General features: G+C 36.2%; 1 protein-coding gene across 2 annotated transcripts; it reads left to right on the top strand.

Moving 5' to 3' along the window:
• The first annotated feature begins 71 nt into the window (after positions 1-71).
• On the top strand, positions 72-21,491 carry METTL8 (methyltransferase 8, tRNA N3-cytidine). Of its 2 annotated transcripts, XM_066322827.1 has the most exons (11): positions 72-161; positions 643-754; positions 5,498-5,653; positions 10,027-10,118; positions 14,820-15,211; positions 15,784-15,833; positions 17,807-17,870; positions 18,203-18,342; positions 20,179-20,285; positions 20,387-20,452; positions 21,172-21,491. In XM_066322827.1, the coding sequence occupies exons 2-11, from the start codon at positions 750-752 to the stop codon at positions 21,357-21,359; spliced, it is 1,260 nt and encodes a 419-aa protein (XP_066178924.1). In that variant the 5' UTR covers positions 72-161; positions 643-749; the 3' UTR covers positions 21,360-21,491. The 2 variants fall into 2 exon arrangements, with proteins under 2 accessions (XP_066178924.1, XP_066178925.1); XM_066322828.1 differs by lacking the exons at positions 72-161; positions 643-754 and having other exon boundaries at positions 5,549-5,633.
• Positions 21,492-23,383: the final 1,892 nt, after the last annotated feature.

The following is a 23,383-nucleotide window of genomic DNA, read 5'->3' on the forward strand; positions in this document are numbered from 1 at the left end:
CCGCCGCGCCCCGCGGAGCCCCGCCGCCGCTGCTGTGGGCGGGCCGGGCCGGCTGGGGCGGCCGGAGCGGGGTCACCCTCCCGTACGGGAGCGCTGCCGCGTTGGTGCTGGGGAGGCACCGCTCCGAGGGTCGGGCAGGAGCAGGCGCTGCGCAGGGCTCGGTGAGAATCGCCGGCAGCGGCCGCCGGCCGGTACCGCGGAGCTCCCGCGCACCAGGAGCTCTGCCCGGCCGGGCTTCCCGCCCGTCCTGCGCCGAAAGATGCGGGCGCTCGATGTGCGGAGCGTGCAGATGGAAGCGTTTTACCCGTTGTTTTTTTTAAATAAAAGCAGGAAAGTTTTGTTAGTCTTGCTAGTTAAGAAGTAACTTCTTTCTTTTAAAATGTCTCTGCTGTAGAGCTCAGCCTTCGGGGTTGGGTGCGGGTCATGCCCGGCGGTCAATGCCCCGCCTGGCACCTTCGAGCCTTTAGGCACCGGCCGCGAGCCTTTTTGGGTACGGTGGTGTAGGATTGAGTGTACCGGACCTGGGGGGAAGGTTCAGGGATTTGTTGAAACCCGTTTTAAACTCCGAGATCAACTGCTTAAGATGTATGACATCTTAAGAAACTTCTTAAGATGTATGACACTTCATTTTTGTATTTTTAGAGCTACATCCCGAATGTTGTCACAGTCATCAATCGCTACTTGCCGGCGGAGCGACTGAAGTCTTGGACAGACTCGTTTCTCTTCCTTGCTAGAGGCCAAGCACCCAAATGGGGTAATCAAAAGTTGCTGATCTTTTTGTGTGCCCATATCTGTTCTTCAGGATTTAGTGGAACCTTGAATCTTCACTGACACTGAAGGAAAGAGAGAGTCCTTTAAGTTCCTGCTTTACAGTTATTGCTTGATGGGGGCTAAACACAAACACAATGGTTGCAGTTGCTCCTTCAAAGAGCTGATTAGGGCAGTAAGTAGGGCATACTGTCCGGTGGGTTTGCAACATCGCCAGGGACTTCAGAGCTGGCAAGGCAGGTTGTAGCTCATCAAAGCCCACGTGGACATCCCGAGTCCTGCAAGAATGTAAATGGATGAGGTTGCTGAATATAAACTGTAGACAGTAGTAAAATTCATGCTGCTCTATCCCAATTCTCATCACCTTTAATAAAAAAATCCCATAGTTTGTGTTGAGACAAATTATCTTTTCTAAGGCAATGCATTTAAATATTCAGTATTTTGTAGATAATATGGTTAAAATAGTTTAAGTGATTGCATTTGGAGGTTTAGATGTATCTTCACTATGCAAGGATGTGTATACATACACAAAGTCTCAATAGCTTTTTTTTCTCCTTCCTTTGTGAGTAACAGCCAGCAGAGGGTGTGCAGAGTAACAAGGAACGCTTCTTTGATTATTCAAATAAGTGTTTCCAGTAAATCTGCAGGATTTATCCCCCCTTGTCTCTCATTGCATAAACTATTTTCTCCTTGCTAAACTATTTTTTACAGGCTACCTCACAGCCTGTGGAAGAATAGGCACTTCTCACTCAGCACACATATATGTGATTAAAATCATATCTGGTGGAGCAGGTTCGTTTGTTTTTATCTGCTTTGCTTTTTAACTAATTTTAACTTTCTTGTCTCTATAGGAATCAGAAAAAATGAAAATAATTTTTCTTTTGGGTTTTTTTTTCCCCTGGGAGGCACTCCCCTGCAGCAGATTTACTGAGGTTGCTGTATGCTCTCAGGGAGGGCTGCATCGTTCCTGGTGCATGAGAAAGGAAAACAGTTTCAATTTTTACATCTGCTGAGTTTGAGAAGTTGTGAAATACCCTGTTGTTTCAAATGTACATAATTTTTTGGAAGTATATAACTGAAAAACTAATCATGAAGCCCCAAGAGGGCATGATTCATCATTTGGTCAAATAGAATAGGATTAAGTACTCAGTTTATGAATGAGACTGGTTGACAATAAAGTCACCCCCACCCAGACTGGAAATATTAAGAAATATTAATATGTATGTATTTTTAAAATAACTACTGGTAATTTGTGGTTATACCTTCTGTGTTACCATTATCTTGATTTTTTTCCCCTTTCCATCACAAATTGCCACTTGCATCTGTTTTGTGTAAGGTGTTTTGAGTTTTGGTAGTATTTGATGGTGATAATACAGTTTTTCAAGGCTTTACAGAAGAGCATTGGGGACTAATGGTCAAATGTTGTCTAGATAAGCTTCTAGGTACCAAGCAGAAGTAATTGTATTAAGTTAATTGTTTCCAGAATACTTTTCTGTCTAGGAATGTAACAAAAGCTGCACATACTGTTCCTAATATAGGCTATTTTTGTTGTTATAACAGAGACTCTACTAAGTAGGCTTAGTGATTGAAGATGGAAGAAGTTGTTAAATTTGTAGTTGGAGATCAGCCAAATGTCAAAATAATTTCATCTGTTAAGTTCATTAAACTAGGTTATTAGACAAAAGTAACAGGTTATTTCTGTTCTTTTTGTTATGGTTATTTTATCCTTTGACATCTCTTTCAGAATTGATACTTTCAAAGAATTTTACTCATTAGTTAAGTAGTTTGCATATGTTTTAGGGTGTAATTCACTGTTAAAAATCTTAGAGCAGTTCTTTTCTCCTGTATCTAGTTTTTCTTCTATGGGTTTGACTGCTCAGGGTTTTAATGACAACATCAATCAATTTAATGCCAACTTCAGGTCTGGCTAGCAGTTGATGTGTGTACATTCTTCTGCATGTTCACCTGTAAAAAGTCATACTGAAGACACTGTGTTTGCTTGTTTGAGGAGTGAAGGAGTTTTAAGGCTGTTTCTTAAAATTTCTCAATTAAATTGAGGACCTGATCTGTACTTGTAACAATGACAAAATTGTAAAGTCCAAAAACAGTGTTCCACAGGGCAAGACTTCTGTGTCGCTCTTCAATGTGGTTGTCAAGTGCATTTTTTCTTTGAATGTTTTTTCTGGAAAGTAGTTATGCTGCCACAAAATTTAGTAATTTTTCATGTAATTGAGTTTTATGTTAATTTCCTTAAAGACGAAAGTTGAATTGTTGGCTAATAGTCAAACAAGGTATTCCTGACTGTGACTGTGAACAGGGAAAGAGCCCCTAATTCTTTCAGGGAGCATTTCTTGCTGTCATAACTTCAGGGTGTGATCATCCTACCTGATAGCAAGAAAGGGTGTTTGCCTATTTCATTAACAAACTTCAGTTAAACAATCGAGCAATGACTCACTTCAGAAAATTTGATTTAGGCTTAGAAGTGATTTAATGCTTTTTGAGCTTTAAGTGGCCATGTTGCCCACTAATCTCATGTTCTGTGGATGACTTCTAACTCTCAGAGATATTCATCCATGTCTCAAGTGAATTCATCCACATTTAACATTGATTGCAACAGTAAATTTCCTTACCTACCCCACTTGCCTTGCATTTTCAGAATTTATCTGCTAAAATTGTTCAATTATCACTCAAAGGCTTGCTTTTTCATAGAAAGGCTTGCATATCTGGATTTTACTCATGTAAGATCATCTTAGTCATCTGACTATAGTTCCCATCTGTGCATCTTTTCATGTTCTTATTGAGATATTTAGAAAGCCAAGAAAAATTATGTGACTAGCCCAGCAGCTGAATCATTGTATTTTATGGTGAATATCAGTGCTGGCACAGGAAATGCAAGATACTAACTCAGGTCTTTTCAAATGATTGAGAGAGGAATAGAATTTGTAAACAGAGTGCAGTGTAATAATGGAATCTTTATCCAAGCATTTCTATAATTTAATAATAATAATTTTGGATTGTGGTTTGGCGTTATGGAGGGCTTTCTATTTGTTTTTATTTTCAAGAATATTATTTTTCATTGCCTTTATGTAAATTACACATTTGCAGAAATTGTCATGATGTCTTAATTTTCATGTCTCATAATTATTGCATCATTATATCCCATATATGTTAATAATTATGGATTATGTTATGAAAAATGCGTACATATTTTCAAATAAAAACCATGAACAACTTGTAGTAATTGAAGTATAAATTGGAATTGTTTTAGTTGCTGAGCCACATTAAAAAAAAAGCCACAATAAACTCATTAACATTACAAGAAGTTTTGATTTTTTTTAATAGGCCTAAATGTTACATTTCCAGTGTATGGCAGTGCTTCCATGTCCTGGTAACATTGCAGTCTCAGCAGCCAGAATTAACAGTGGTTTTATTTGGCATTGTCAACTGTAAGGCAAACTCCATTTTATTTAAACTTTGACAAATAAAAAGAAATTTCAATTTTTTTCCTTTTTTTCTGTAGGCTTAAAATTAATAAACAATGCCTTTTTTAAAGCATGACTCATTCAAAAGTACATGTTAAATGCAGAATTGTTCATTTAATTGAAGTGATTCCTTTGCCAGTCTTTGTATTGATGTGTACAGATGAATAATTTTCAATTCACAGTGCAAGACTTGTGATCAAATACTACTCTTTTCCTTGAGATAAAAATCTTTGTTTTGCAACCAATTTGCACAGAATGTTTTCTAGGAGTGTCTTATGCCTGTTCTTTTGTAACTACATTTTGTATTTCCAGTGCATTAAATTTGTGTGTGGGGTTTTTACAGAAGCAACACTACAAAAGAATGAGAGAAAAGGCAGGAAAAAATAGGACTTAGAATAATTTTAAGGAAAAAAGAACAAAAGCCCATCAGGGTAATAGTAGGAGGGGTGTTTCATTTTACTCATCTCATGGAAAATCTACATTAAGAAGAATAGGCCAAAAATCCCACCAAAAATACTAATACTAGCTACAGACTCTTGGTTTCTTTCATTATCGATCCTTTATGAAGATAATTCCAAGTAAAGTAAAATAGAGCAATATAAGATAAAATTATACATGTAATTAAAAAATCTGATTCACTTTATAATTTCCATAGATAGAAATTAAACATCTATAACCATTACATTTTGAAGACAGCATTGAACAGGAATCAGGAGAATACATGGCAGAAATGTTGGAAGGTTTTATGTGCATTATGTTTACACTTTGAGAGATATTTAATTTCCTATTTGAAAGCACAAAACCCCAGTCACAGTTCCAGAGTGAAATCTTTGGAAGAAAATAAGTGGGGTGAAAAATGTCAATTTTGCTTGACTGTATGTACCCACTAGAAGTGGTTTGTTTATTGATCATTTCTTGCTTGCATTCTTAGAGGTACAGTATCAGTCTTTGCTTATTGTTTTACTGTGTATTTCTTCTTCTTCATCTCCCTGATAGGACTTTGAAATTATACCAGTTAATTTGTCTTTTGACTGGTTTAATTCCAGTAGCCTGTTTTGGGATTATTTGGGCTTTCAGCACACGGAAGAGATGTTGCCATTTTCTAAAAAGCAATTGAATTGATATTTTAGTAGATGATTTTTAGTAAATCTGATACCTGTTCTTGGTTGTTTGACCATTCACTCATGTAGGTGACATAAACAATTAGGTTACTGCAAAACTGTAATTTGAGTTAAATGTGTTTTCAGGTCTCTCAACTCAGCAAACTTCACTACAAGGCTTTTTGCTTTATGTCTGAGGAAAAACAAGATGCAGCCCAGGCACCAAAGTAATAGACGACCAACAGTTCCACTCGGATCACGGATTTTAACTGACCCTTCTAAGGTCTTTGAGCATAACATGTGGTGAGATGTTTCTTCAAGGCTGATTTTTTGCATAATTTTGTATACTCTACTCTGATGAGTAATGGTGTAGGTGTATGAAACAAGGTGCTGCCAGAATAGACATTTTATGAAGGTAGCACTAGAGGAAACCTGAGACACAAGAAATCCGACAACTCTGAGCTCTCAGTGACTTGTGTTAAAGGCTGTCAAGCAAATAGTTAGTCTGGGAGGGAAAGGCAAAATATTATTATAGATCAGTAATCAATTAGGAGACAGAAAATGCAGAGATAAGGTAGTCCATGTTATTTAAAATGGCAGAAAGTTTCTAGGTAACCATAACATACTAGGTACCATTGCATACTGGATTAGCACCCATGTCTAAAATTGACACCATTTTGAAAGGCAAATGTAGATTACTCATATTCTTCTAAAGGTGTACTGAAGATGTTGCAGATAATTCAGCAGAAATTTTCCCACACTGTGCAATTATCAAAAAAAGTAAATTGAATCTTAACATAAATAAGCAATGTAATAGCAGAGAAGACATCAATATGTAAATGCTGACAAGAATAAGAATTGCCCTGATTTGCAACATCTCCATCTCTAAAAGGTGCTTTTGTGATTAATGGGTGCTCAGAAAAGAGTGAGACTGCTAGTCAACACAGTGAGAAAAATGAGACTGAAAAGATTTTTGATTGTGGAATGGAGATGAACACAAAACCATAAGTGAAACAGGAAGGGTTAGAAGGATAGAAGATTATCTAAATGTATTTAGAAAGTAGAATATCTGGTCTCCCAAATATCAGACCAGGAATTTCTATTCCTAAAGTTCATCATTAATCCCAAGGAATATTTGTTGAGAAGTGGGAAATTTAGAAGCTATACAAAAAAATACTTCTTACAACATTTTTATTTATTTTTGAATTCTGTCACCATTTTTGAAAGCAAAGATTTAGTGAAATTAGGAAAAGGGACTGGATGTGGCTAACAATAACCAGTGGGTAATCCAACCTAATAACATGACACATTTCAGGACTCACGCTGACTTCGTAGAAGTAATCTGCAATTCTTTTACTTTGCTCAGAGGTGTCCTTTGCTGTTAGCTGTCAGAGAAGTTACTGGACAAGCTTTTAACATGCCAGTTAAATAAATACTTTTAAAATACTTTTTTAATAACCCATTTTATTGTTCCACTTTGCTTTTTAATCAAAATTATTTCAAAAGATTCTTCATATCAATATTCTGATTAGTAAAAAGTATATGATACTTTAAGAATATGATGCAGAAGATTTTCTTCTTATTAATAGGCTAGTGTCTTCATTATCCTTTTTAGTCTTTAAATTTGGGCTAAACTCATCATTTAAGATACACAACCAGATTTGTCACCTGTTAGTTCTAAACTAGATGTCCCCAAGTTGTGGTTCCTAACACTTAGCACTTTAGGACTGAGTTTGGAGTTGGCTATACTTCCTTGATCAAGGAAGCTGGAAGTTGCCTGATTATTATGTCAAGAGTGTAGAGTTTGTCTCTGTATTTCATAAATGTATATGCAGTGTCGTTCTTAAGCATCTTCCAGGCTTATGCTTCCTGCTAGGTGGACAGATCTTTACATGTGTAAATGCTGATTGAAATGTAGGCTGTATAATCAGGGTAGGAAAAGATTTTAAGAAAAGGGCCATCCATTTTCTGTAACATTGGGTTTTGACGAAACTCTGTTTGTTTGTTTGTTTTATAATTTCCTTCCAAAAAATTGATCATGTGTAGTTTCAGTTTTTCCTGCTACCCTTTGACAACACTCTAACACAGTTATCAAACTTTGATGCAGATGGTTGGGTTGGATTGTGAAGATGGAAGTGAAAGAAACAGAGTTTTTCAGAAAGTGGGTCTGCAGATGAATCCATGAGGGGATAACAGATGAAATTTAATTGAAGCAGAGGTGCATGGAAGTTGTGATGGTCTTGATATATCAAGAACCTGGCTATGATGTGGGGTAGTTAATTGTTTCTGAAGCTCAATGCATTGGCAGGGCTCTCACTAGGGAGATAAGGAGAATTAGGATGAGTAGTGGTAGTGCTAAGTAGATGATACAGGGTGAGCATAAGATACTCATCTTCTCTAACATTGATGTATGATATCCTTTTGTTTTCCACTCATCATCTTTGGTAGTTCATAAAGTGGCATTCTTTTTGTGTGAATTGGTAGAGAGCCAAGAGCTACTACCATTCCTGCTAGAAATACTAAGTAAATTAAATTTGGGAACTAATGCTTTAGATGTTTATTGTGGTGCTTTTCTGTCATTTTGAGAGAGAAGTAATGAATGATGCTAAACACTGGACCAAAAAATGCCTGCTTCTATTCAGGTCAGTAATTGACATAGTTTTCACATTATCACAGAGATAATTAAACCCTAAGCTAGCAAACAAGTTAGTGGAAAGACTAAGTTGAATAGGCTGAACTGAAGGCAGCATTGTTTGATCTCATATCAGGCCTACTCATGTTCCTGGTGTGGTTAAAATGGATAGCTTTCTTTGCTGCTCTCCATGTTCAGCTTAAAACACTTCTGTATTTAAACACTTCTGTGCTTAGAATTCTTATGTGTCCTGTGTTCCTACCACCTTGTATTGCTGAAGAAGCTGCCTCATTTGAAGCATCCATACTATGTAAATAGTTTGTGTATAAACTATGAAATGTCCCCTCTTCTGTAGATTTTGATCAAGAAATGCTGCAGCAGTATTGTTTGGGATCTACCATATAGAAATTTCTACAAAAGCACCAAAAAGGGCTTTATGAATTTCCAAGGAGGAAAAAATAAAGGAAAAAAAAAAAAAAAAAAGGCTGTTAATGAAGATGGAGGGCTTCAGGCACCTTTAGAATTGTGTGTAGAGCCCCTAAGGGCTCTGACAGACATGCAGTGATGGATTAAAATTGATCAGCTAAAGATTACAGCACAGCAAGTCATCTGTCAGAAGGGCTGACTGTGTATTATTGCCATCTGAATAGTCCTTGGGTTCAGCTTGCTGGAATAGGCAAAGTCAAAAGTGGTGATAGCAGTGAGGGAAGCAAGTCTTTCCAAGGGGATGTCTGCTGGTAATGCTTTGGTCATTCAGTTTTATTCTACTGCAGCGTGTCTCTCAGAGCCATGACACTGCACAGGAACATGTGGTGTATGAACAAATACAGGAAGGGGAGAGGCAACCTGCCGGGGACAATAATGAGAAATATTTCAGTAGAGAGGCGGAAATCAAGTCTGAGGCAAGCAGACAAATACATACCAATCAGTCTCCCACAATTAACAAAAGAGGAACAGTGAAGGTCTAAGAATTAAATTACCTATATGTCACCAAGTAGGGAAAAGGAAGATGCTCATTAGCTTTTAGAGACAATCAACTCCTCAAGTCAGCACCCTTTTACGTTTTCCCATAGTAACCAATGGAATTTTAGTCATGGGCTTCCAGTTAGCTGATTTCAGTAGGATTAGGATCTAATAGATGACTTGAATTATATTATCTAATTTAATCTGTTCAGACTGGACAATTTGGAGGACAGCTGATTGGCTTTTGAAAACAACCTGCAGCACATTTTGGGGCACTCCCCATTGTGGTCTGATCCAAACCCAGAATCTGCAGGGAAGGTAGTTTAGTCATCAGGATCAGATCTGGGCTTGGTTCTGTGACCACGGATTAACATAATATTTAGGTAACCACTTTACACAAATATAGATGACATAGACTTTGGAAACATTGCAGCACTGCTTGACTTTTGTTACAAATGTCTCACTCTGTTTTGTTTTTTTTTTTTTAATGGTACCTATCTCTATTCACCAGAAAAGTAAAATCCTGTTTGTCAGTTCCACCTGCTCCAATTGAATAGGTGGATTATGCTCCTTGTTTCAGAACAGCTGATTTCTTTACTAGTTCTTAGTTCCTCATCATAAACACTGTTAATGTGAGGTGTTTCTTGCATTAGTGTGTTTGTTGGTAGGTCTATTATTGTATTCAGCTAAATACAGTTCTAATGGGATACTAGAAATACACTCCTGTAAACACACTCAATTTGCAAGATATATATAATCCTGTATTAATGAAAGAAATACATTCTACTTCAGTCTCTTTGCAGACATATTTGGGACATATTTCTTAATCACTTGACTTTCACCTAATTTGTAATTAACTTTTAGCTATCATACACTGTAACTTAGGTTTTAACTGTCAGTCTCCTTGTTTGCTTGCACTCAAAAAAAAACAACAAACAAACAAACAAACAAAAAAACCCACAAAAAAACCCAACAAAAAACGGTGTTTGAGACAGTGTAGCTACTTCATGACAGTTTTTCCTGGGAAAAAATATTATGAAAAACCCTATTGAAAAGCTGGTGCTTCAACTGCCTTCTGCAGGGACCACATGCAATGGTCACAAGAAGAGGAGGAGAATGCCAGGAAAAAAGCAACAGAGAACTCTCTTGTGAAAGTTCAATTGGAAGACCAAGGTAACAAATTTCAAATGGTATAAAAATTATTATTTTAATGCTCTTTATTAAAATATTTGAAGATACTGTAGAATTCAGGAACACTCTTTTTATTGATACATTCTTTTGTCTCTTTTTTTGATTTGTTTTTGGTTTTTTCCCTCTTCATTATCTCAAAAGATATCACAGTGTGTTTTTCTAACAACAGAGTTACTTATTTGAACCATTTTACTATTAGGGTTGCAGTATGTAAAACAAGTGCATCAGTATGCAGTTGTCCTGACCCCATTTGCAGTCCTTCAGAATACAGCTAAAAAACAAGGCTTTTACAGAATCAAAGGGAATGAATTTGCATTCAGCCAGGGTGCTGGGGATGAAGATTCCCATGTACAATATTCAAATGCTTTTTAGTGATTTGTGAACTATTTAGAGAGCTTGTGTTTGTACCTTGCACTGTATTTTGGTTACATGCCATGGAAGTTGCAGTGGTCCCAGCTGGCCCCAGCTTGCTGCCTTTGCCAGGCTGAACTGGGAGAGCTTCAGGAATCAATGTGTGGAAGGTGTTCCAATACATCCTCCACAGTCTGCTCTGTAAGGGATTAAGGAGTTTTGTGCCCATCTTCATCAGAGAAATTTAATGTATTCTAGGTTTCTGAAGAGTGATAGCTCTAGGTTCAAACTGGCAAACTAAACTATAGACTAAACTCTAGGGTAGTTATGAAGGCCAAAGCTGGAATATCAGCTTGATAGTAGCATAGAAGACTAGATTCTTAATTTGTTGTTCTGTTAGAAAGATATTCTGAAAGCTGTTACTTGGATATCCTGTGCCTCAGTTTACTTAGCATGTCGTGAATCTGTCTCATAGTGTCATTATGGTCCTATGCCTTGGTGTAACTAAGGCACATGTTGGTGTTTATTTGAATTACCTGAGAATGTACCCTGCACTGCATCTTGAGTACTCTGAGATTGTCAACCTGCCTCTCTCTGTTACCTCTCATATTCTTTATCTACATATAGGAGTACAATGTTTGTTTTTTCAAAAACTGCATCTAATATCTTCATTTGATTTGTATAAAAAGCTGAAAAAGACCTCATCATTGAAAAGTAAGCTGTGTGACAGTGTGGCTCATGGAACTTCATCTACAATCAATTAGAAGTTAGTTTGTGCTAGTGAAAAAGGAATAATTAGGCATTTGTCTATTGCCATGAAACACAAGAATCCAAGGACATTTCCTATGAATGCTCCTCTGTTTAGAAATTGAATAGGTGAGCATTGCTGATAATGTTCCTTCAGAAAGCATCAGCTTCATTCTGCAAGTGGAAGTACATTTCGTCCTATTTGTGTAAACAATGAGCTAGAGCAAGGCTAATGAGCAAGTTATTTTGGGGCCTTGGAAACTTCTGTAAAGGGAAAAAAGACAGATTCCAACAATACTATTATATTACTAAAGTAGAAGAGCTCTGGTGGGCCTTTTTGAAGCAAGAGAAGTTAAGCTGAATGAACTCATGATACTAACTTTAGGAATCTGATTTACTTATTAGCATGTGCAGTTTCTTCTCAGACATGCTTGCTAGCAGTGGAAGATCCTGTTGTGGAAAAAAATCGATTGACAAAGTGAAGGTGTTTTGTTTTGTTGTTTTGTTTGTTTTGGTTTGTTTTTTGTTTGGTTGGTTCTTTGTTTGGGGTTTTTTGTTTGTTTTTGTTTGTTTGGGGTTTTTTATTATTTTGGGGTTTTGGGGTTTTTTTCTTGGAAGTTCATATGGTTTTTAGTTATGTAATTTTTACATGCTTTGGAAAATTTCATGGGTAGACTAATTAAATACACAAAATAAAATAAAAATTTGATAATACTGCATGCATGTTATTACACAGAGATGCAGGCATGACCAGTGCAAGCATGAAAGTAAAGTATTCCTTCACTTGAACCCATGGCATTCCATGCTAATGCAGTTTGAGAGTCTGACTTTAGCTATTGCTTTCCTTCAGTTCTGGAATCTGGAAAACTTGATGTGAATTTAAGTACAAGGGTTCTGAGCAGACTTGAAGGAAAATGTTGACTATAGCAAGGGGTGATAATAATTAAAGAACCTTTTGACTCAAAGGATTCTTGGTTTTTTACTGAAGCTGAGCAATCTATAAATGTGCAACTTAAGCTATTGAAGTCTGATATATATATGACCTCAATCAACTCTGAACTTTTAATATAAAGCAGATCTGTACAATTACAGTTACATGGCTGGGTCTTGCCCTTTAATAATACAATTGGATGTATTAAATGTTAATTTTAAAACATTATGCGGATTTCTAGGACAAGGCATTCTGCCACCTCCTTACCACTTCCCACTGCCTGTCTGTGCCTCTAATGATAATTCTCAGCCTTGTTTATCTCTGAAAAGCTGTAGCAATTTAGGAAATAATATGTTAAGATTTAAAGAGAGTAGTAGGAGAAGTGCACTGTATATTTACTCTGTGCATTTATATTAAAAGAATTAATGTGTTGGTGTGAGTGAGAACAAAATAAGAAAGGCAACACATTATATGAGGTACACTTGCAGCAAGAGATATCAGGGATAGCAAGATAGTTCTGTAAAGGCTTTGGAAATAAGGGGGGGAAAAACAAGAAAAAAGGTTTGGTTTGGTACTTAAGAGGGTTAAGGAAGGCAAAGCCATCAAGAAAAGAGACATTGAAAAGCTGTAATTCTTATCTTTTTATCAGCCTTCCTTTGAAAGAGTTAGCTAGCTCCAGTCCAGTGGCTAGCACAATTAGTGCTAGTGAGAAGGAGGAAAGATTTTGTTCTTGAACTGAGAAAGAACAGGTTACAAAGTACATCCATAGAGTACATGGATGAGTGGAAAAGCAGAAAAGAGAATATTTGCTTTTTTAAAAGGAGGTGGGAAAAAAAAGAAGAGTCAGATAATTAGTTTCAGTTCCTGGAAAAATACTGGAAGAGTACATGCAGAGCTTGCAGACATTGGGTTCAGAAGAACAAAGGAGATGAATACTGGCCAACAAATACTTTTTTCAATAATAAATCATGTAAAATCAAGCTAATTTTTTCTTCTTGGAGAAGGTTACAAGCCCTGGGGGTAAGGGAAAAGCAGCAGACATCCTGAAGTTTATCCTTAGTCAGGCTTCTGACTTGCTTTACATGACATTTTCATAAGTTATGCAAGTGAGAGCTAATGAAACTGCATTTGGGTGAATGAATGCCTAGAGAGATCCTTTCAGAATGGAAGGCTGTCCTGGGCAGAGGAGTGTTTTATTCTGTGTCCAGTTCTGCTTGGTATTTTCTTTAGTGACCTCGGGAAATTAGAGACTTGACAGTGATGTTAAGTGAAGAGATGTTTCAAGAGGGTGAACAACAGGATTAAGATTCAGAAAGATCTGGACAAACAGTGGAAAAAAATAATATGAAATATATAAATTTTCTAAAAATGAGTGCAGATTTCTTTGCTTCAGAACAATTCCTTGAGAAAAAAACAAAACCCCTAGGTTTTGGAACAATTGGCTTGGTAGTCATTTTGCAGAAGAAGATCTGAGAGTTGTGGTGAATCACTAGCTGAATCAGCAGTGTCACGCTGTTGCAAAATGGCAAGCTGGGAGTTATAAACAGGATTGCAGCCTGTAAGCCTCATAAAATACTCCTTTTGCACTGCAATGATAATGCCTTTGCCAGAGCACAACACCCAAAAGTAGTAAATCAATTGGAGAGAATCTAGAGGAGAAAAATTGAAATTATCAGAAGTCAAAAATGCAAAAAGAAGAGAGTTATGTTTAGACAATCTAGAAAAGAGATTGTTTGTGGAGGCATAGTAAAATACTTCAAATATGTAAATAGGTGTTGCAAAAAGAAGAGAGAGTAATCTTTGCTTTGCTTGATCCCTAGCTGGGATAAGAATTGCTCCACCTAATTGCAAGATGGAAGTTTTTAGTAAGGTAGTGGAAAAGGTTTCTAACTGTGTAGAAAATTAAGGACTGTAATACATTACTGAAGAAAGTTGTGAAAGGTGATATTTTAAGAATAAGTTGGACAGAATTTTTTGTGGAGAAGGGGTGTGAATTCCCTGACTGTGTGAAATCCCTTCCTGTTCTACTCTTTGACATTCTAACACTCAGGTTGTTTTGTGAATTAAAAGTGAACACTAACGTCTGTTGTAAGACTGAAGTGTTTTGAAAAGAAGAAAGTGTGTTCCCTCTGTGTTGTTGAATGGTTAAGTGTGATTTACTGTCTAATTGCTATGCAGTAGCATTTATCAATCCAGTTCACAGAACTGGAAATTTTTTTTAAGAGGTAATGAGGTACCAACAAATTTGCAATTGATTACAGAATTTCATAAAGCATGAAAGAATTCCAGTGTACTATTTCTTAATTAATTGAAAAGATGCATTGTTTTTATAATTTGAGGCTTGCAAGCTTGTCTAAGAATCTTCAGATTGCGTATTTTGGTGGTGGTGTTCTATGATGTCACTACACTTTTTTCAAAAATGCAGTAAGCCTGTTTACCCTCTCCTAAGTGACATAAAATCTACTTAAACCTTCATAGGAATTACTTTGAGCGCAAATTAGGGTGAGACAAAACCCATGTTTTAATTTAAATGTACAATGTGTGGAGCTGTGGGTTTTTAAACTGTATATTTGCGATCCAAATTCTGTGGTGTTTGGGAGTATTTTCTAGCTAAGCTCATATTCACCAAGGTTTTTGTTCTGTTTTAATTTCAGATAAATATGAGAGAGAAGCCAGTAAATATTGGAATGAATTTTACAAGACGCATAAAAATAACTTTTTCAAGGATCGCAATTGGCTGTTTCTGGAGTTTCCAGAAATTCTTCCAGAAAAAAGGAGACAAGAGTTCAAAACAGAAAAAACATCTTTGGAACACTCAGAAATAATTAATGAAAGCAGTTTCTCACTCAAAAATGGAATGTTTGAAGAAGGAGAAAAATACTGGAAGAAAAATTATGGAGATGGTTCTACTGCTGTGAAAGGATATGTATATAATAAAAATCAAGTAAAAGCTCTTACTGACAATCCTCAAGGTAAAAACTGTGGAGAAGAACTTGGCAAGGTAGAATCCTTCCCTGGCTGTGATGCCACTTACCGAATATTAGAGGTAATGCGCTGCAAATGTTCTGCCCATCATATAGAGCTCCACATAATTACTCAAAAATCTGATAAAGACCCTTACTAAGTATCAAGAAAATAAGCCTTTGGAATTTTACATACTACGTTCATTTATGGCAGAAACTTTCAGAGAAACCTAAGTCTGGACTTGGTTTTCCCTTGGAAGTTTTTCCCAAATCAGAATAGGGCTAGATTGTCAGATTCCGTTTTCATTGAAAGTCAGGTTTCTTATTTCCTAAGGAAAGGTGTGAGTTTAAGTCCTTTGTCTAATAAAAGTGTTGGTACTTACTGCATTCTTGCCAAATGGTGAAATTGGTCAAGAATACTGCATTTTCTTATGCATTTTGAGGGATGGATTCTTTCTTAACTTTAGGAAGACGTTAGGGAGAAATGCGATCATGTAAATGATTTGAGAATTGTGGTATGAGCTGATTATACCTTTTCTGTCCAACATTCCTTCAAGTCTAATGGGTCCTACCAGCCAACTAATTTAAGACAAAAATTTAAAAAAGGTTTTATTTTCTCATTTATTTTAACTTTATCTTTCTCTTCTGATTTTAGGTTGGTTGTGGAGCTGGAAACAGTGTCTTTCCTATTCTGAAAGTTCTATGGTACATAATGTTGGATTTCCAAATATGAATGTTGTATTCACATCTTCATTTTCACCAAATGTTGATGCTGAATTAGTGCTGCAGGAAGTGTTGAGTGAACCATTTTACAGCCCTAAGATTCTTAGTGTGTCAGACCACAAAGAATTTTGGTAGCATCGGTATAGGACACTCCTCATTGCTCCACCCTGGTCTTGGGGGATCATATTTGTTGACAAAGTTTGTCTTTGGGTGCATTCAGGCTGATTTCTTGTAGTTAATCTCAGGCAGGTGAAATATTCTCTTGTCTTATAGATCACTGTAAAGCTACTAGAATCTTCTCATCAGAAGGCTGGAATTGTAGAGACCATAGATGTTACCTACTGGAAAGAAGTTCTATTTTTTCTGAATTGACTGGTATATTTGTCACATTACTGGTGTTTTAATGTCAAGGCACAAGTCCTGTATCACATTACTTAATTCATTGAAACATCTTAATCCACTTAGCTTCCAGTTTTAGAAAAATCTTTTATGACAGCTTGTCTTCCCATCCATGTAGGTAGGAAGGTTTTATTGGAAAGGTTATGTAGTTTCAAGGGTTGAAATAGATTTATTTTTATTCATGCCTTTAAGAGCTTGAGAACAACACAATTCATTATTCTATCAATGAATTCTGATTGCTAGTATCACCATTATACAAAAATACTCCATTTTGCAGATATGGAAACAAAGCTGAAGGAATTGAGTGATGCACATGAAACCTCTACATGTTAGCAATGCACCTTCATCCCACAGCAAATGCTTTGCTTTAGACAGCATGTAATGAAAGGAGAGCCTGGTTTCATATAAAAATATAGGAAAAGATATAATGTGGCTATATTGAAAAAGATGAGACAAACTTTTGTGTTTTCCTCACAGGAGGCATTAGTCATAGATTGACATTTCTGATAATTAGGAATCTACTCCTTAGGTATTTTTCCTGGAGATCCCTATTTGTATGTAAATCCTTCAATCCCAATGGTTGATACATTGAGCAACTTGTTTGTCTTGTATATGACCTAATGGAAAGATCTCTTATCTCTAAGCAGACTTGGCATTGATGGTTTTGCTCAGCAACATGCATGGAGCGTATTTTGTTCCAGAAGCATTCTCTTGTTGAGCCTTCAGAAGTCACCAGCTTAGCAGTGTATACTGTGAGAACTTACAGGCACTAGCAGAGTTTATTGATTCCCATCTAAAGAAGCCATCTATCCAAAATCTTAAATATATTTTAAATTAATTAAATTGATCATGAATTGGTCATGAGGTCGTCTCTCAGTGGGTTTTGAGTAGCTTTCTCAGTTTGTCTTTCAGAGGTGAAAAAATTTCTCCTTAGAATTAGTAGTATGTGATGAATGGTACAAGGAAATTTGCTGCTGGCCAAGTCTTGGATGGGAAGAGAAGGGAAAACAGTGTTACAGGACATTCTTCTTCATCCTAGCTGGAAAACAAAGGAGATAATGGAGTACAATAACCAATAGTGCAATACAATACACAATAGTACAATAACAAACCCAAACTTCTACAGAACTGGATGACTTTTGCAACTCTTCATTCCCTGCCCAAATCATATTGCTAATTAAACTGCATGCAAGGGCTAATCATATGGTGCTACTGTAAGAAAATGTGATCTATTAATGTGCATTTATGCATTATAGCACCAGAACATTGTCACCAGTTCTGACAGGCCTCTGTGACCTTCTTTCTTTTCCTTTTTGCTTCCTCCCTGACAAGGCTATAATTCTTTTTGTGCTAACTGTTGGTATTCTTATGAATTTGTCTGCCCTATTGGTTCATTACAACCTATGTGGCTTTCCATGTGCTAGACATCAATAAAGCATGCTTGATCAAACCTGTGGAGAACCCCAGAGGACCCTCTGAAGTTTCATGAACACTGATGTAGACTTTCATCTTATACATGAATCATTTTCTAACTGATGTTGGTTTTGTTTTCCTAGCAATACACCTGGAACCTTTCTGTACTGTTGTGATTTTGCTTCAGGAGCAGTGGAGCTGGTAAAGGTAATTCATGCACTCGCTTCAGAGTACCTCACAAGCCTGTAATTCAGGAGGCTGCCAGGAAGCCATCTTCATGAAAAAGAATCTGATGGCTTTGACAACTTTTAACTGAAGTTTTCAATATTCCAAAGAACAAAGTCATACTGTATGCAGAGAGGAATGAATACCATCAGTGGGCTTGCTTCTCAGCTTGAGTAAGACACCGGACAGAATAGGCTTTTATATGAGATGTTTTACAATGCAGAATAATTGAAGAAAAAATGTTTCTTGAGTCACAGTAAACGTATTAACCACTACTGTTCTCTCTGTGCCTCTTTTAATCTTTTTCCTGACAGTCACATTCGTCCTACAATTCAGCCTGGTGTTCTGCCTTTGTTCATGATGTGTGTGATGATGCTTTACCCTATCCATTTCCAGATGAGATCCTGGATGTCATTCTCCTTGTCTTTGTGCTCTCTACTATTCATCCTGACAGGTAAATGAAGACTAAAGGGCAAAGCAAATGGGTTAAATCTCTTTTTTAACTGGAGGTTTTCAATAATAGCAAAAGAAGATGATGAATCTTTGTTATTTAATAAGCTACAGCATATATAAGGTATTTAAATGCTGTTTACCATTTTCAGGCTTCAAGAGAAAAGCTGGTCAGGCTAATTATAATTAGTGAGTCTCCAGTCTCCATCAAAATATAAGGGGTATATTGTAACTAAGTACATCTCTATTAGAACTGACAGATTTAAAAAAATTGCAAATTAAAAACCCAGACTGACGGTCTTCTAGAAGGTAGTTATTTTTAGTGATCAAAACCAAATATTCATGATTTAACACCTTACAATATGTTAATATAGACTTGGGTTGCTGATTTAGCCACATTCAAATGCTTACATGCAGCCCTTTTAAACTAAAATGCATCTGTAATTGTGTAACTAGTTTGGATTAAGAACATTTGATCTAATTTTCATGTATGATGTTATGTTCAGTACTCTTAGTCTTTGCTAATGTCTCTTGATGTCTAATGAACCAAATTTTATGACTGTTAAGGTTGGCTGATTGTGAAAATGCCCTTTTTTCATGCAAAAATGTAATAGAGGGCAAGTCAAGTTAAACTTCTTGACTCTAACTAGTTTACATGAAAGGAAATATATGCTGTTTGTGTGATAATACATTTATTACTTCAAGAATGTCATTAAAATGGCTTGGTGTATAGAACAGTATTTGCCTAAGTCTGAGAACTGTTTGCCTGCTACCAGTGATTAGCTTTATACAGAAAAACCTTCCCTGCATAGGATGTTTCTCCTTTCTGTTTATTCAGAGATGAGCAAGAGTCACACAAAGCCAGGGTCCAGGTTTCAAAAACAATTCAATCAGGAGACTTCAGATCTCTGTAACTCCAGTGATGCTGCCAGAAAGAAATTGGACAACAGTGATTCATTCAGTCACTGTGCCTGTAGAAGCAGGAATCAGATGTTCTGTCAGAATTTCTGTGGATCTTTTCCTATTAGTCTTTTAAAAATACATTTGAGGTTTTTGTGGTTGATTTTCTGTTTTGTTTGTTTTCTTTTTGTTGTTTGTTTCTTTGGGGAGGAGGGTTGTCATTGTTGGTTTTTTGGCTTGGCTTGGGGTTTTTTTCCCCAGGGCTGACATAGATGGTTTTGTGTGCATATGTGTGTATACACACACAAAGATTTTCATGTTATTAAGTGTGTAGTGAGATCCACTTCCTGAAGATGTGTTAGTCATTACTGCCATCTCATAGAATTAAAATGGCTGCATAAAGGAAAATGTGATCCAGATTCATCTTGCTCAGTATACATTTTCTCTGGAAACTTTGAAAGTGGGCAGTGAAAAAGAAAACCAAGGGAATTATGATGCAGAACTTACGTACTTTGAAAAGATGGAGAATACATGTGAGAGGGACACATCTATATTCAGCATTAGTAATTTCTCTCTAGGCTGTTTTGTTTAGTTTTTGATAATTGCTACTCTTGTAGTCAATTTTTAACACACTTCAGTTCTGCTAGGGGGCACCTCTAAAATTTCTGTTGCAGAATTGGAAGTATTAAGCTTTCTTCAAGCTGTATAATTAATGTCTTCTAGTTCTGCTGGATGAAATTTCTCAAATTTCACTTTCACTTTTAGTGCACATACACTTCTTTCTGTGTGTGCAAAACTTCTGTTTATATAGGCAAGGCCGTAATTCTGTGCACAGCTACTGTCCTAAACATTCTTAGGTGGTGCTCCCTTTTTGGTCTATGGCAGCAAACTTGGCTGCTTATGTTTGCAAACTTCACCAGCATCTCATCTATTCTCTAAGGATGCAAGGAGTTGTAAATAGGTTGGCCAAGCTACTGAAACCTGGAGGAATGTTGTTATTTCGAGACTATGGAAGATATGATACAGCTCAACTTCGTTTTAAAAAAGGTAATTCCTGAATGGTTTTGTAGTTCACTGTTCATTTTAGCTCTTTCTGGAAAAAAAAAAGAAGTGACATGTCCTTTTTCATTACTGCTCTAATTTCTTAGGTCATTGCTTGTCAGAAAATTTTTATGTAAGAGGAGATGGAACCAGAGTGTATTTCTTTACCAAAGGTATGGTATGTTTTAGTTTCATAGAAAGAGTAGAGTGTTTCTCAAGGGGGTTTGGATTATGAAGGCTCATCTTACAACATATTTTAAAGAAGGTTTTATTGGCTTGATTTTAAATTCTCTGTTTTTAAAAAGCCCAAAGCTAACTGTTGTAAGAAAATAATTTCCCTTGTGTGCACACTTGTTGCATTTGGGGTCCTGCAAGGTTACTTACAGGCATCGCTGGAAATTTCTCTTTAAGTATCCTGTGTGTAATTGCATGCTCAAATTTTATTATTTAAACATGCACCTGATTTCTCTGCTAAAATTGAGTTAAACATGCTTGGAAGGAGAGTCTGTAGCTATATATGGCATAAAGGTCTGGGTTGTCATTTGTCAGGGGAAATAGCTTTATCTTGATAATACGTGTACAGTTACCAAATGGCATGCATGTGTTTACTCAACTATGATATCTTGAACCCTTTGAAGAAAGGGTATCTATGGATGCTGTGAGTAATAACTAATGTGGTTTGGACCTCAACATAATTTTTACTGCAATATAAATCAAGAGCTGTTAAAATGAATTTCTAACAAAAGCCTTATTACAGGCAGTGTCCTTTAGCCTTCAAATTGCAAACCAGATTTACTTCCATCTTTGGTTGAACTACAGGTTAGTAATTATTACTACATTCTACAACTGACTTTTTTTTTTAATTGCAATAATTCTTCATATGAAAAAATAGATGAGGTATGGCACATGTTCAACTTGGCTGGATTAACTGAAGTACAGAATTTAGTTGATCGGCGATTACAAGTAAACAGAAAGAAAAAAGTGAAAATGCAGCGAGTTTGGATACAAAGCAAGTTCCAGAAGCCATTGCTATCTCTGCATAATCCTGAAGAAACCACCAACAGGCACTCTTGTAAATAATTGTACTCCAGAAATGTAGTACATAATTGAACTTCGGAAACTGAAGGAAGTTTACGTATGTATATTTCCAGTAAATGTTGTGTTAGCCACTGATAATTATAAAAAAATTCAATAAATGGATTGCACTGAAAACATTTCTCTGACTTTGTTTTCTTTGTAAATATGTATGTGTGAGAAAAATCTGGGGGGAATAAAAGGACATTTCTGACTTCTGCTTTATATGCAATAATCTCTTCATAACTGACCAGGCATTATTTTACTTCCTTGAATATGAATAGTCAATAAGTATAAATATATACCTCATTCCTGTTGAAATTCACAGTATGTAAAAGCTTTAGTCTGAAGCATAATTGTTGCAGAGATTTGGAGGAACAGAGTATCTGTTCTCACTATTACTACAGCTGCACTGTGTTAATTTCTGAGTCACATCCTTTTCAACCATTGTGTCTTACAACTGTATTTCCTCTTTGGAGGGAAATTTCTTGGTGCATAAATAATGAAGACAAAAATCTTTTTCTGATTTGCATATTGCTATCATTTTGCACTAACAGCATGTGATATGTATACATATCAGATTACTCAGTGATTTTTGTCCTCCACTATGACTGATTTATTATGCTGAAGACTCCATTTTTCATCTGCATGCTCATAAGGAACACGCCAAATTCAAATACAATGCATTACATTTAAAGTGCTCTAGGTTGTAAACTGAAGATGTTTCATGTAGAAAATAATTACTAAAATGACAAAACAGTTCTGAAACAAATAGTTAATATTGGATTGTTGTCTAGATAAATACAAATATAATTTTTACTATTTTTTAGATATATTTAGAGGGAGGAGCAGAAACAGTAGTCCTGAGTACATTTCACTAATGTTGTGGAGTGATGTAATCACACTAGAATGGTAATCTACCTGTCAGCTGAGGTATTTTTGTTGTTTAAAAAATAAGTTGCTTTCTTAGGTATTGTATATTAGAAAAAGCACAATGGTATTTATTGACTGGGTGGGGGATACAGTAAAGGACTGGACTACATTAGTACTTCAAATTCTTTCAAGAAGAAAACTGAACTGTAAGCACTGTTTTCAAGTGTAGAACACGATCCTGGGGGCGTTGGGCTCGTATTTAAGCATGCCACTATGCCATTTTACTATTTAAATGTAATTTTAAATCACATTTAAAGGAGGAGGGAACAAGAAACAGGTGAATGAATAAAATAAATCTCATATTTAAACAAGGGTCTGGGATGGATGTAATCGATAACGTAGTTTTGAGTGCCATTAATAGTGACACTCAAAGTCTCTTATGTTGCTTTTGTTTTAGTCTGAGGGGTTAGCATGTCACAGCTGACAGCCCAGCCTGTTGTTCTTTTTGCAAGTTATAAGTGGCTAAGCTAAGGAGGACTGATGGTCTTCTAGGAAGAAAACAGTTAATTTTCTAAATGGGGATGCCAAGTAGCTTCATCCCCTTTAACCCAGATGAATGAGGTGCAATAAGGGGTCTGATCCTGCATTTTTGATATATTTGAAACTCCCATTAGAGGAAGATACTGTTTTATGAATTAAGAGGCTTTGGTTAACAATGGCATTATTGTAACCTGCAATTTAACTCTTGTAAATAAAAGGTTAAAACACAGCTGTGCTTCTTAAAGCCCTAAGAGATTGTAGCAGCCTCACAGAAAATACAAATAAATGTCTTCTTATATTCTAAATATATTGCTAGTCAGTTTTATTAATTGTGACTTCTGAATATACATAGCTCTTAGCTAGCACAAATAATTTTCACTTGTAGAATTTTCCAGGGGAGTGATGATGATAAGTTCTTGAGCATCGTGCAGTCTTATTCATGTGTGATGTAAATTTTCCATTTGTAGAGGCTAATGTAATGTTTGCTTTGGCACTCATAAGGATATATTGATTCTGGCAAGATTTTAATATGCTATGTTGTTAGTTAAACAGAAGTGTGACATCACAAAAAAACAAATCCTGAATTTTGAATGGCCTTAAGCAAAATTGGCTGTTCC

The sequence above is a fragment of the Sylvia atricapilla genome, chromosome 7 (assembly GCF_009819655.1).
Source record: "Sylvia atricapilla isolate bSylAtr1 chromosome 7, bSylAtr1.pri, whole genome shotgun sequence".
In the NCBI taxonomy this organism is placed as follows: domain Eukaryota; kingdom Metazoa; phylum Chordata; class Aves; order Passeriformes; family Sylviidae; genus Sylvia; species Sylvia atricapilla.

Excerpts from the sequence above, each read along its gene's own strand:
- METTL8 (XM_066322827.1), top strand. Across the intron at positions 10,119-14,819 it reads AGTTCAATTGGAAGACCAAG|ATAAATATGAGAGAGAAGCC; the intron begins GTAACAAATTTC and ends TTTTAATTTCAG. Across the intron at positions 20,286-20,386 it reads TCAACTTCGTTTTAAAAAAG|GTCATTGCTTGTCAGAAAAT; the intron begins GTAATTCCTGAA and ends CTAATTTCTTAG.